Source organism: Sarcophilus harrisii, chromosome 3, assembly GCF_902635505.1.
Source record: "Sarcophilus harrisii chromosome 3, mSarHar1.11, whole genome shotgun sequence".
Classification (NCBI taxonomy): Eukaryota; Metazoa; Chordata; class Mammalia; order Dasyuromorphia; family Dasyuridae; genus Sarcophilus; species Sarcophilus harrisii.
Window position 1 is genome coordinate 159,989,875 of NC_045428.1, and position 14,396 is coordinate 160,004,270.

Sequence of the window (14,396 nt, forward strand, 5' to 3'; positions counted from 1 at the left end):
AGTTGATGGCCTAAATAATTTATAAATTATTGTATTGTGCATTTTAATTTAGGTCATTAATTGCTCTTTACTATTCTTAGAAAAAAATGTTAACTACTTTAAAAGAGCTACTTATTAGTTCATTATATTTAAATTTTTTTCCCTCCCCTCTCCAACAGACTTATATTGGGAACATACTTTTGCTTGTTAATCCATTCAAAGAACTTCCAATTTATTCAAGTATGGTGAGTATTCACTTTATACTCTGGAATATTAATCTTGATTCACTTCCATTAAACATTTTTATTGTTATATGATTCATTGTTGTTGTTTGTCCTTCATTCTCAAAAAGGAATATGACATCAGGGAAGTTATGCAATAACATGCAAATGAATTGAATTTGAGTGAGGGAAGGCTGTGCAAGGTCACCTGCCTCACTTTCCCCTCCACAGCTATGCGGGTCCAGTGGCAAGATATCTATCAAGATGACTAGAGATGTCCTTAGATGAAATTGACCTTTTTAAGCCAAGGTCTTCAACAGGTCTTAGTTTAACTGAGAATGCATCCATTCAGTAATGAAAGCTAGGTATCAATGGAAGCAAAAAATCTCTGCTTTCACTTAGATCAAAACCAATCTAAATGAATGAATGAATGAATCTGGGAGGGAAAGAGCCCCAGAAATGCTGAGGGTTTCAGAAATGATTGCTATTTATAATCAATCTGAGTCAACTAGATAAGAACAAATAGTAACCAGCCATGTTTATCAGAAATATCCATTATCCATTAGGGAATTATTCACAAATAAATGAAAAAAAATTTTTATTTACTACATCTAAGCACTGTTCTAAACATTATAGCTACAAGTACAAAACTGCAAAGGCAATACTTGTACTTAAGGAGTTTAAATTCTTAACTAAATTTTCTTCCTCTTGAAATATTTGGTGTTTCTGGTCTTTCCCTCTTGTGTTACCCTGTTGCTCACTATCTGACTTCCCTTTTTATGGTAGATTACCTTGGAGGTTTAACCACAAGAAAATGTCAGCTTCTACCTACCATGGAGAATTTATATTTGACCACTCTGGTTTCCTGACCAAAGTAGTTTCTGAAAGTAAATGAATAGTCCTAGCTGGATTCCAATGTCTTTTCTTTCAGACCCAGTGCAGTCACATCTCGCAACTCTCTGCCCTATATTTCTATGTTATTTAATTTTCTGCCTGGACTGAATCAGAGAATGCTTCTTTTTGTGGAATTAAGAGAAGGCAATATAAATGTTTTGAACAGTATTTTTTACTACCTTGAAATTCATTAATGTAGCCACCATAAGCAGAAGGAAGTAGATTCCACTTTCCCCTCTATATCAACCCCTCCTCCTTATATAGCTGGGTAGAATTAGTTTTCCCCATTTGTAGCCACCAAAACTGTGCTGTAGTGCTGGGTATAACTAACTTGAGCTTCTGCCACAGAAGAGAAATCTCGAAGTGAATGCCAAAACCCAAGTTTGTGAGTGCTTTAGAAATTGATATGCTCTATTGTTAATACATAAGACTGCTACATTGTTGGACTTCTGTTTTTATTGTTCTATGAATTCAACTATAACTGCTGTGTCTCCCTTGAGTATTTCTACTTTTTTTTTTGAGAAGGGATTAGAAAAAAAAAGTTGAGATCTCATTTTGTTGGTCACATGACCCACAAGTCTCAAGGAGTTTATATTCTAATTGGGGAGGCAACACAGAAAATAGAGTGGTGAAAGAGATAGAAGGAAAACCAACAGAAGAAACATTTTATAAATGCTTACTCTTGGATGAAAATACTTCAAGAAATTGAGTATGGTTATGGATGTCAAAATCCAATGAAAAGTAAAGGAAAACAAAGGATATTTGACATCATAAAGTCTGTATAGATTCAATAACAAGTCATCTCGGAGTTTTCCCTTTTAAACATATATAATAAGGACAAATATTAGCACAGGTTAAGAAAAGAAAATAGAGAATCATTTTATGAATATTTTTGAATATTAGTTTTGAATATTAGTGCAGTCTTCTGTGACTGCCAAGTAAATGAAGGAAAATCACATTAAGGTTAATTTATAAAGCATGGAATATTAAGCATTTCTTTTCCTCTATTAGAATGTTAACTCCTTGAGAAGATTGTGTTTTTCCCCTTTTTCTTTGTATTCATGGAATTTAGCACAGTATCTGTGCTAAATTCACAATAAATGCTCATTCATTAATTGTTGATGAATTGATCGTTTAAAACTTAAAACAAATGAAAAATAATATTTTTCTTCTGCTTTCATACTCTTTTACACAGTGACTCTACTGTATTAGACTTCTTTTAACTTTTAATGTTAAAAAAAAAAAAACCTCTTTCAGTGCTGTTGCTTCATAATGCTCAGTTGGGTCTATTCTCTATTATTTCCTCTTTTCTCTTGGCTTAGAATATGTTGTATCATCCAGAGGTAGACATATAAGTTGTAGGAGTCTAAGGAAACATAAATTTCAAAAAGACTATTATTCTTTCTAAAACAAATTCTTCCACTGTAGAATCTGTTTTAATCTTTTCACTGTTTCACTGAGGTACTGTTGTACCTCAAAAAAAAAAGTGAGAATATCTACCCCAATTCAAGATGAATGACTTCTCTGATTTTTGCAGAAGGTCTTGCATTAAGTGCACACTTTAAAAGCAAACAATCTTAGCTCAGTGTTTAAAAATAATAAAATTAATTTTACCAAATATAATTTTTAAAAGTTAATAAAATAAGTAGTCTTTAACTTTTAAATGTTTTCATTACCTTTATGGAGAAAGTCACTGTTTTAATTCAGTACATGTATTTTTAATTGATCTCAATGTTTTATAATCTCCTCTTAATAATTTTGCTGAACTGAGACAATTGCATTTGATAAATTTCAAAAGATTTCTCCACGTTTAGTATTGAGTAGATTATCTACTTTAACATAGTATGAGTTCATGGTGGCATTTCACAGACAGTCTTCATTTGATTGCATTATAATTATACATAGCACAAACTCCTAAAACTTTGTTAAATTCATACAGGCATGATTATGAAGAGATTTATGAAAATATCATGAACATATTTGGTGGTCAACTTGTTATAATAAAAAAGTTTGATTTAGTATTGTGCCAACTACACGAAAAAAAAAATCTTTGCTTGTAGGGGATGTAGTTCCAAGCATGAAATGATTAGAAAAGTAAAGCAATTATATTGCTTTATAGGCTAATACATACTGATGGCGCCTCCTTGTGTTTAAATTTATATTTCGTATTAAATGAAGTCTACTGAATTTAGTTTAAAACTGAAACTTTTAAAAAAATAGTATTAAGTTATTTAAAAATAATGAGAAGAAAATAAAATAGGTTCCATTATTATATTGAAATTGATATCATAAAATATGCTAGTATATTTGCCTGAGGAATGAGTAAACTCTTTATGATTAATTCTATGTCTCACATTCTATACCAAAAATCTCATGCTAACTGCTATTACAGAAATTGAATATTGCTGATATTCATACTAATAAATGATGTTAAATAATTAACTAATCTTAAGTCTACTTAATAAATTTGTATATTTTAATTTCATAAATGGAATTTGCATTATTGTGTTTTAAAAGGGCAAAGACAATTAAAGTGAATCTACTAAGAAGAGTCAGACATAATCCATTATGTACATTATGTTCTTCCATTATGTACATGTAAAAATACATTTGTAACTTCTTTAACTACAAAAACATAAGTGTAGAACTATTCATATTTTGTTAATATATTAAATGCATTTATTACATAGTTTTATATACACATATATTTGTATACATTAAGAAAATGCAACTTTAAGCCTGTACTGTTATTGTGAATTTTAATTTATTTCAAAAGTAAAAATACAATTGCAAATGTTATAGTTAATAAAATTGCTTCAGTAGAATTGCCCCACTATGTAAGAAGCATTGGTAGCTTAAACAATTGAAGATCATGTTAGCAGTTAAGAAGAAATGGATCCCAAGTATGCTGACTGTGTGACCCAAAACCATAACACATAGTAAAGGTTTTACAAATGAACTTAACATGGAAATATATCTCTACTTTGATAGAGTCAAAATTTGGATGATGTTTGTTTTTTCAGCACACATTGAGTATAAAATGTGTCATGACCTTTAAAAGAGATGAAGTAGGATCAACATAAAAGTAGCTTCAGAGTTGAGAAGATTGGATTCAAATTGTACCTCCGATTTATAGATGCCATGTGATTCTGGGCAAGTTACTTAAGGCCATAAGGTGCAGAAAGAGGTATTAATTTAACTGATAGAAGGAATTTTCCCATTCAGGGACTTGTATTAATGAAATTACAGATCAAGTCTTCACCTATTCTATGTTCATTATAAGTAAATAATTCCATCTTAATGCCAAATATTTTTTTCAGGTCATGCAGCTTTACTTGAGCAATACTGGAAGATTGTGTTCCTCTTTGCCTCCACATATTTTTTCATGTGCTGAGAGAGCTTATCATATGCTTTTCCAGGAGCAGAGACCTCAATGCTTCATCCTCAGGTATAGTTCCTTTTGTCATTGAGTTATATACCTGATAAATACTTTTTTCATTTTTATGCTTTTGTTTTCATTTGCCTCATCAACAATTGAAGTTGGAATATAACTATCTAACAAATAGATTACATTTCTTTCAGTCAACTCATTTGTTAGTTAAAATATCCTGAAGAGCAAAACTGTATTAACATTAACAAAATTCCTTCAAAATTTATTTCAATGTACAGATTTCAAATAAAATCTCAAAATTATTTTTCATTAAGTCCCAAGAAACTACAGTCAATCAGTCAATAAAAGAATGAAAGAATGAATCTAAATTGCATAAATTAAATGTTAGGAGTTAAAAAATAACAGACTTAGCTTGGGCTTTCAAAAACATGATTTAATTAAATTAATATTTTATGTATCTTGGGCCAATTATTTAGTCAAAAGTGAAACATATTATTTTGGAAATTGATCAGTTTTGGTATCCTGAGGATCTGTACTCTCTTGAATAGTGCTGACTGATTTGAATGAAATGATTTAAAATACATTTCTCTTTATGCTCTAAAGTTTTTTCACTTTATTTTTTCCTATTATATGTGAAGATAGTTTTCAACATTCATGTTTGTATGATTTTGAGCTTCAGACTTTTTTCTCTCTTCAAGACAGCAAGCAATCTGACATGTGCAACCATGTTAAGTGCATTTTAACACTAACCAAAAACATTTCATTTTAAGCCACACATCATTGTAATTCAATCATAGAATTTATATCTGGAAGAAATTTTTAAGAATAATTGGTCTAAGCTCCTCATTTTACATAAGAGGAACTTAAGGTTTAATGATGTGACTTGTCCAAAGTTATAAAAAATAAGTAGCAAAACCAGAGGTTAAAATCAAATATTTTAATCAAAATCTAGTGTTCTTGCCACACTAAGAGCTTACAAGCTCATTTAATCACATTCCATTAACTTCTTATGATATTTAGCAAAAAAAAATTGCATCTAATTTCCATATTTAAAAATTGGGGGTTTAATGACTATACGTGGGATATTAAGTATCTAATGTAGAATGTTTTAACAGTAAAATGAGATATATATAGTGGCATACAATATTGAAAAGGTATTATAACTTTGCCAGAACACCTGGATAAATGTTTTAACAGTAAAATGAGATATATATATAGTGGCATACAATATTGAAAAGGTATTATAACTTTGCCAGAACACCTGGATAGATACTTTATTCTGCCAATGACTAGCTCTTTGATCTTAAAGAAAACACTTGGCTTTTCTTTAGTGCTTCTGTGAAATGGAGACAATATTTTTTCTACTTTCCTCCTAAGTTGAGTGTAATAATCAAACGAGATAGTTTGTAAAATGTTATCTAAATGTATTATGATTATTTTAAATGTTAAATATTTCATTATTATTATTCTTGTAGCTAATGATTTAGCACTTACAAAGTTTTAAAATTATCTCAGTTTATTCTCACAATAACCCTGGGTTGTCAGTGCTAATATTATGCTCATTTTTATGAGGTAAGTAGAGATAAAGTTAGTTACTCAGGATCATATAGCTAGGATTTAAACTCAAGTGGCTTGACTCTAGGCCTGACACTGTATCACTGCTTCAGGACTTATGTACGTTAGTCTTTCTACCCATTATAAATATTTATGGCTTTCACTTACTCATTACTTTTTAAATTTTGGTTAAAAATTAGGAAGGTACCATGGGTAGAAGGCTATATTTGAAGGCAAGAACACCAATGTTCAAATATTTTCTCTAAGACTGATTAGTTTTGCCAACAAGTATCAAAATGACTGTTGGTAATAAAACCTCTTAGGTGATCTGTATTAGTGAAAAAAGTTCTAGTACCAGGAGTTCTCCATACTTACAAAAGCACTGATCCTTTGAATGCGAGGTAAAGTATGATGTAATCTTCAAGGCACATTATACTACACAGAAAGTTAATTCGGTAAAATCTAAATCATTTTCATAATACTTTTACCTTTATTCACATTAATCATATTATCAAGATAGTTGAACAAATTAAAATTAAATCAACCAGTACTTATTACTTGACTACTATGTGCCAGACACTGAGCTAAGTCCTTTACAAATATTGTCAATTTTGCTATCCACAACAACCCTAGGTTGTAGATGTTATTATTATCTCCACTTAATAAATGAAAAAGATAAAAACTGAGGCATAGAGATTAGGTGACTTACCCAGGGTCACAAAAGTAGTTTGCATGTAAGACCAGCTTTTACTTATTTTTAATAAATAATTTTATTTTCAAAATACATGCAAACATTCACCCTTGCAAAATCTTGTGTTCTATATTTTTCTCCCTCCTTTCCTACTTCTCCTCTCCTCTAGAAAGTAAGTAATCCAATTTAAGTTAAACATGTTCAATTCTTCTAAAAATATTTCCACATTTATCATGCTGCACAAGAAAAAATCAGATCAAAATGAAAAAAAAAATAAACGAGCAAGCAAACAATAGCAACAAAGGTGAAAATACTACATTGTGATCCACATTTAATACCCATAGTTGAGACCACATTTTAACTCATTTTCATACTTAAATCTTGACTTTAAACCTCATAGTTTTGTTTTTTTAGCTGATATTGAATTTCATAGCTGAAATATGAAGTGATAGGTTTTCACCTTATCCCAACCTTTCATTTGATTTTTTTTCCTGGCCATTTTATTGGAGATTAAAAAAAAAAAAAGGCCTAGCAACATAAATGATTTACCAAAGTTACAGGCTAAGGTAGGATCAGTTTTCAAGACTCCCAAATCTAATTTCAATGTATTTAACAGTTTATCATATCACTTCCAAAATAACATAAGAAATTAAGCAAGTCCAGACATATTCAATGTCTGGACAACTGTTTGAATAACAGGACAATTTATGTTGAGCTTATTTATTTGGGAACATTAGCAATGAAATATAGGAAGAGCAGAACTAAAATGATAGGATAGCAGAAAAAAAAATAACAAATTTTCTCTCTCAAACTCCTCCAAATAGATATATAAAATGCAGTGACCAAATCCAGCTCAGCAAGTAGAAGGAGGAAAAAACAAAACAAAACAGGTTTTTGTTTGTTTGTTTTTAGCCTATATTGGCAAAGGAAACAGTGAAAGAAATAAGGTATGGCTAGGAACTCATGTCAGCTCTCAAAGACTGTATCTAAGATCAATAAAGATCTTATATTTGTATAGAACACTGCATTATATGCAATCTTGCATAGGTGTAGGAACAAATTTCAAAGGGTAATTCTGTCACTCATTCTGTTCCAGATCACATATTTAGTGTAGATTGAGGAATGAAAATGTATCCATTTGTGGTCTTTGGACAGGGTGATAATTTGTAGCCATAGCCCGTGTTGTTCAAGCCCAGGATTAAAGGAGTAAAGGAGGGTTCTCAGTCTATCTTTGAGACAAATTTGAAGTCAATAGAGGAATAATTAGGTTCCAAATCTCAGACCAAAGAAAAAATCCTATAATTTTGTTTGTTTGAAACTTCAGATCTTTCTAAGTGGCTAATTGGAGCTAAGTCCTGTAACAAGTCCCTGACCCAGGTCAACCTGTATACCTTAAACAAGGGAGCAGTAGTCAGACTTTTCCTTCATCAAACCATTTATAGAGCAATGACTTAACATATGCACAGAATGAATTCTCTCTAACTCTAATATTAAGTCAATAGTCATTAAATGGTCTGGAAGTAATGTGGAACAGGAACTTTTTAATATATGCTATTAGAGCTACAAGTACCACAACTGATGGCACCATACTTGCTCTCCAATGAATCCTTATTGGAAGATTTAAAGTGAACTCATTCCAGTTACAAGACCTTGAAAAAAATTCTATATTGTTATTTTTCATCACTACCTTCTCAGGTTGGGAGGTGATAATTTTTGTGCCTGCTGCTTTCCATGGATGTGATAGCTACTTTTCAGGCTCCCTCTCCAAATTCAAACTGTGATTCCCTACCACCCTGACCCTGAAGTCACTACAGTAGACATAGCAAGTATCATAGAAAGTTGATAAGACAGATATTCAAATGGTTCATCATCATAACCATGGGGGGCATGTAATCAGCCCAAAATTATCTAGAGTAATTACTAATGGCATCACAGACCAGTTATTGCTCAAATTTGGGAAACAGAATGCCACTTGTTGCTCCAAGAAGTTGGGATGCTGACCACTTAGGGGGTCATGTAACTTAGCATGTCAGTGTTTTATTCAGTATTGGAATTAACCAGACAAATCATTCTTCCACATAAGAATGGCCATGCACAAACACCCACAGAATTGACAACTAGCTATCAATTTGTCAGTCCTTTCTATGTCCAGGCTAGGTGAGGTTCCCAGCAGTAAGTAGCTATAGAACAGGAAATCATTGCCCTATACCTGAAATGATTTTGGGCCCCATTTGTTTGAGGGAAAACTGGATTATGGGGTAAATGAATCCCAGCAAAATACTACTCAATATATGAGTGGGTCCCAGTGAGGGGGAATCTGACTTTGTAGAATTGTCTTGTACAAACATTATCACATACAGATAGAGCTAACCTGTACTGATCCCTTGTTGTGCCCTGGTAAGCAATACCACATGTATCTTTACAATGTCACCAAATATTAGCATGAGTTTAAATCTGATTTCTGTAACCTTCCTAAAAATGACTGTATTCCACTTCTAGTTTCTGGACACTTATTTGTTACCTCTGGATTTAGCCTATACACAATTTTATGTAGGTCTGCAAGACCCCTTCCTGTTTAAGGAAGATCCCTACCCACTTTTTTGAAAGATTTTTTTTTTTTTTTTAATGATTGAAAGATGAGGGAGTGATGTGGAACAGGAATCTATCCTATTTTTATTGTCACACAGAATTAGGCCAACTCCTGAGGCTTGATTAGTATATGTAAGACAGATTCAGCTTTGTATCTTGTCACATAGATCTAGATGTGCATACAAGTTTGTTTTCTACAAGGCCCCATCATACCTCCTCCCTTACTTCTCTCTGACTCCTCAGTAACTCCTCTGTAATTCCCCAGACTCTGCCCTTCCCTTCTCCTCTTGCCTTCAACTTTAAATAACCATGTTATCAGAAGCATCTCACTTAATCATATGTGCTTTAGCCATATTTTAACATATTTTATATAGCCCATAAGTTTCACTTTAATAATGGCATCCTTTGTGGCTGTGATAAATGTCTCTTATGTGTATTCTTCATATTGCAAATTACTCTCATATCTGGTACCCAGATATTTCATTTATCTGATACTTCTTCAGAAGAATTAGCAGCTAAAAAATCTTATCATAAAAAGCTATTATGATGACATTCCAAGCACAAATCTGAGAGGTCAGAGCAACTCCCAATTATCCACAAGCAAAATCTAAAATAAAACCAAAACATCAATACCTTGAATTCAAATTCTTGAAAGAGATGCAGTGAAAGAGGTAAAATGGTTTTATGAATGACATGAGAATACTAGTAGAAAACAAGAAAAGATATGAGAGCAACAGAAGAGAGATATCAAAAGCAAATAACACCTCTGACAATCTGACACCAATCAACAAACTCCCTAAAAATTAGAATTTATGAAATAGAAGCTCATTATTACATGAGACAAAAAATGTGTGCTATTGTTGTTCAGTCATGTTTGATTTTTCATGACTCCATGGACCAAACTATCCATGGGGTTTTCTTGGTAAAGATACTAGAATGATTTCTATATTCTTATCCAGTGGATTAAGACAAACAGAGATTAATTGACTTGCTCAGGATCACATAGTTAATAAGTATATAAGACCAGATTTGAATTTTTGATTCCAAACCTAGCTCTCTATCCCTGAGCCATGTAGCTGCCACAAGAAATATTTAAACAATATTCAAAAATCAAAATTAGAAGAAAACATAAGGCATTTCAAAACAAAAATCAACTGACATAGAAAATGGATTCATTCAGGAGGAAGAAAAATCCTCAAATTATGAGAGAGAGAGAGAGAGAGAGAGAGAGAGATCATATTTCAATAAATATTTTTTTTAAAAACCCAAAATCTTTTAAAACAAGGACAAAGTGAAAATTGTATATGTCAATTGTCTCTTGAAACAAGCCACAAAATGGGAAAATTGGGGGGGTGGGGAGACAAACTGGGACATCTTCATACACACAACTTTGAAATAATGTCTCAAATTGAATTCTGAAGCAGCAAAGTCAGTAAAAGGTAGGATAAGATATTCTAGCTCAGGACAATTTAGGAGATAAGAAGGTCTGTAATGTCCTCACTAGCTTTCTGGAGATCCTCCAAATGGGTTTTGGTTTTAGCAGAATAATCATCACAAGACTAGTCAGGGATAGAGTCTAAAGTCCTTATTATCTCCTTCACAGTCTGTCTCCTTCCACTGGGGCCAGGCTAGCTTTCTGGAGGCCCTCCAGAATGGGTCTTAGTTTCAATGGAGGAATGCAGGAGGTAGGAGAGCACCAGGATGGTGGTCAAGTCTTCTCTATTTCTGGTTGAGTTTGTCCCCAGTTTATATATTCTATTACAATTACATCATTACTGAGTATAAGCCAATCATTATATCACTAGGGAACCGTTATTTGTTGTAAGATTAAATCAATCATACTGAACTAGAGAACTATTAATCACCATGCTAAACTTGATAACCATTGTTTATCAATTCCAGAGTTAACACCCCATTACATCTCCCACTTTCTTTTGTTTTAGAACATAGGTGGTCATGCCCTCCCTGATTTCTCAGAAATGGGAGTGGAAACACCCAAAAAGGAGGTGATCAGCCCTCCCTGATGTCTCAGAAAGGGAGGTAAAAATGCCAAAGGGAAATGGGGAATCAAACAAATTTTGTTAGCGGGTTTCTGAAAGGTCTCACTCGAAATAGGTATACATACTAATTTATATTTTAATATATTTAACATCTACTGGTCATCCTGCCATCTGGGGAAGGGGGTGGGGGATAAGAGGTGAAAAATTGGAACAAGAGGTTTGGCAATTGTTAATGCTGTAAAGTTACTCATACATATAACCTGTAAATAAAAGGCTATTAAATTTAAAAAAAAAAAAAAGAAATAGGTATACATAAATCTGTCAGCATGGGAAATATTTCACAAGTACATAGTAATATAGCACAGGCTAGTAGTAATATAACAAACAACATGAATCAACATGAGGAATTATATATGTCTATAAGTCCTAGAAATAGTCCAAAACCAGCCTATTGTCCATTATTTCATGTGTCAGGGAATCCAATGATTCCTGCAAGTTTTGAAGTACTGCAACAGTCTTATTATATGTTAGGGAATCCAATGATTCCTGATGAAAATCCAGTGATTTTCAAGTTCTGCAACAATTTTATCATGTCTCAGATAATCCACTGATTACTGCAGGTTTTGAAGTTCTGCAACTGTTTTACAATAATTTTTCATCTCAGGGAATCCAATTATTCCTGTGGGTTTTAAAGTTATTTAACAGTATTATTAACAAATTTTGATGTTCATTAGTCAATTGCCACACACATTGGGTTAACAGTGATGCCTTTTCTTTCTTTCTTTTTTAATAGCCTTTTATTTACAAGTTATATGTATGGATAATTTTACAGCATTGACAATTGCCAAATCTTTTTTTTTCCAATTTTTCCCCTCCTTCCCCCTACCCCCTCCCCTAGATGGCAGGATGACAAGTAGATGTTAAATATATTGAAGTATAAATTAGATACACAATAAGTATACATGACCAAATGGTTATTTTGCTGTACAAAAAGAATCGGACTCTGAAATATTGTACAATTAGCCTGTGAAGGAAATCCAAAATGCAGGCAGGCAAAAATATAGGGATTGGGAATTCAATGTAATGGTTCTTAGTCATCTCCCAGAGTTCTTTCATTGGTTGTAGCTGGTTCAGTTCATTCCTGCTCCATTGGAACTGATTTGGTTCATCTCATTGCTGAGGATGGCCAGGTCCATCAGAATTGGTCATCATATAGTATTGTTGTTGAAGTATATAATGATCCCTGGCCCTGCTCATTTCAACAGTGATGCTTTTTCAGTGGCACATGTAGTCAGTGATGGAACCACCTAATACTTCTTGAATTTTCTTTTTTGTGTCGAGGTTTTTCTCTTTTTCTTCCTTTCTCTGATGGACAAGGTGAATGAGCCAAGCTCATTGGCACCCATCTGATTCCTTCTCCATCTGTAGAAATACAAGGAAACCCTCTCCCCCAAGCAGCTAACCTATCTGGTCCCTTCCATTCACCACTTCCTGGATCTCTCCACATCACCCGGAGATTATCTAAAGATAGTGGAGATGGAAAAATCTTGTTAAAATGTATCATGGATAATGAAGTAATATCAGTACTAAACATATATACTCCAAGTGGTATAGCATCCAAGTTCCTAGAGAAGAAGTTAAAAGATCTGCAAGAAGAAATAGACAACAAAACTATACTAGAGAGATATTTCAACCTTGCTCTATCAGAACTGGATAAATCAAACTACAAAATAAACAAAAAAGAAGTTAAGAGGTAAATAGAATTTTATAAAAGTTAGGTATGATAGACTTTGGAGAAAATTGAATGGGAACAGACAGGAATACACTTTTTTTCCTCAATGGAGATCATTTTCACACTCAATAACAAGAATTAAAAGTAGATTGTTTAATGCAAGTCTTTATGTATAGTTACAATTTAGAATTTGAGATAGTCTATATAAATCACCTGTTTTCTCAAGCTTAACATGATAAACCTGAAGGGAAGGATATAAAACAGTATGCATTGAGGTAAATGGCAATATTAAAAGTTGTACTTCATAAGCAACTCATTGACTACAATGTGTGTCCATCAAAGACATCATTAAGAGAAACCTACTAATTTAGATAGGCTAGTAACACTCACTGGAAGTGCTTTTTGCAGTGAAATTTTAAACAAGTCAAGGCTGGAGAGCTGTTGAACTTCCAGGATATTTCTATTAGAATATTCTCTAATAATAAATACGTTGTTTGAAAATGAAGAGTCTAGTCAGTCTGTGCCACACAACATGTGTCATGGGTCAGAGATAAGAATTTCTTACTTGCCAAATCAAAATTTCAAATGTTATTTTCAGTTCTAATAGGAAATTTTGGTTTGCTGGACAGTGAAAACTTCAAATTGTTTCAGATTTGTCCTATAGTCACTGGTGTCCTTAAAGCAGAATGAATTAGAATTTTTCAACAGCATCTAAATCATGCCTAGTTTGGCTTCCCCTTTTCAGAATTATAAAGTTAAGGATGAAATATAGATGCAAGAGAGATATCACCACTGTAATATCATTTCAGTACTATGAAGATTTAATTAAATGCTGAATATTTCCAGCTAGCTGAGTTCCCAAAAGTGAGCCTTATAAATTATCTCTATGACACTCTTGAGAGAGCTATTTCTTTTCCTCATAAGGTACAGAATTCAATTCAACAATCATATATTATCCAGCTGCTCCATACAGAGCACTATGCAGGGTCCTTGTGGATATAAAGATAAATAAGGCATAATATCCATCTCCATGAACTTCATAGTATAGTAGGAAATAGAATACATAAATTCTGCATTTTTTTTAGTCTTGTCTTAAATTTAAAACTAATAATTGCTAATAAGCAAATAAATCAACAAAACATAGAGTAAATCTTCAAATATGCTCCCTTCACAAATATTAACAAAAACTATCATATTGTAAATATTTAACAAAATCAACTCCTTGCTGATACATTTATTTGGATCCCAAAAAGCAAAATAGGAAAAGGAATGGAAAAATCTTATACACCCAATATTTGAATGACTGTTGAATAAAGAAAGATATTAATGGAATACCTTGTTGCCT

The 14,396-nt window shown here is 32.5% G+C and overlaps 1 protein-coding gene across 1 annotated transcript in view; it reads left to right on the top strand.

Annotated features, from left to right (window-relative positions):
* Window positions 1-14,396, top strand: part of MYO16 (myosin XVI) — a 713,480-nt gene that overhangs the window by 283,707 nt on the left and 415,377 nt on the right. Inside the window, exons 12-13 of the mRNA XM_031958702.1 lie at window positions 159-224; window positions 4,415-4,542. Coding sequence (XP_031814562.1) covers window positions 159-224; window positions 4,415-4,542 — 194 coding nt within the window. The remainder of the gene's footprint in view (window positions 1-158; window positions 225-4,414; window positions 4,543-14,396) is intronic.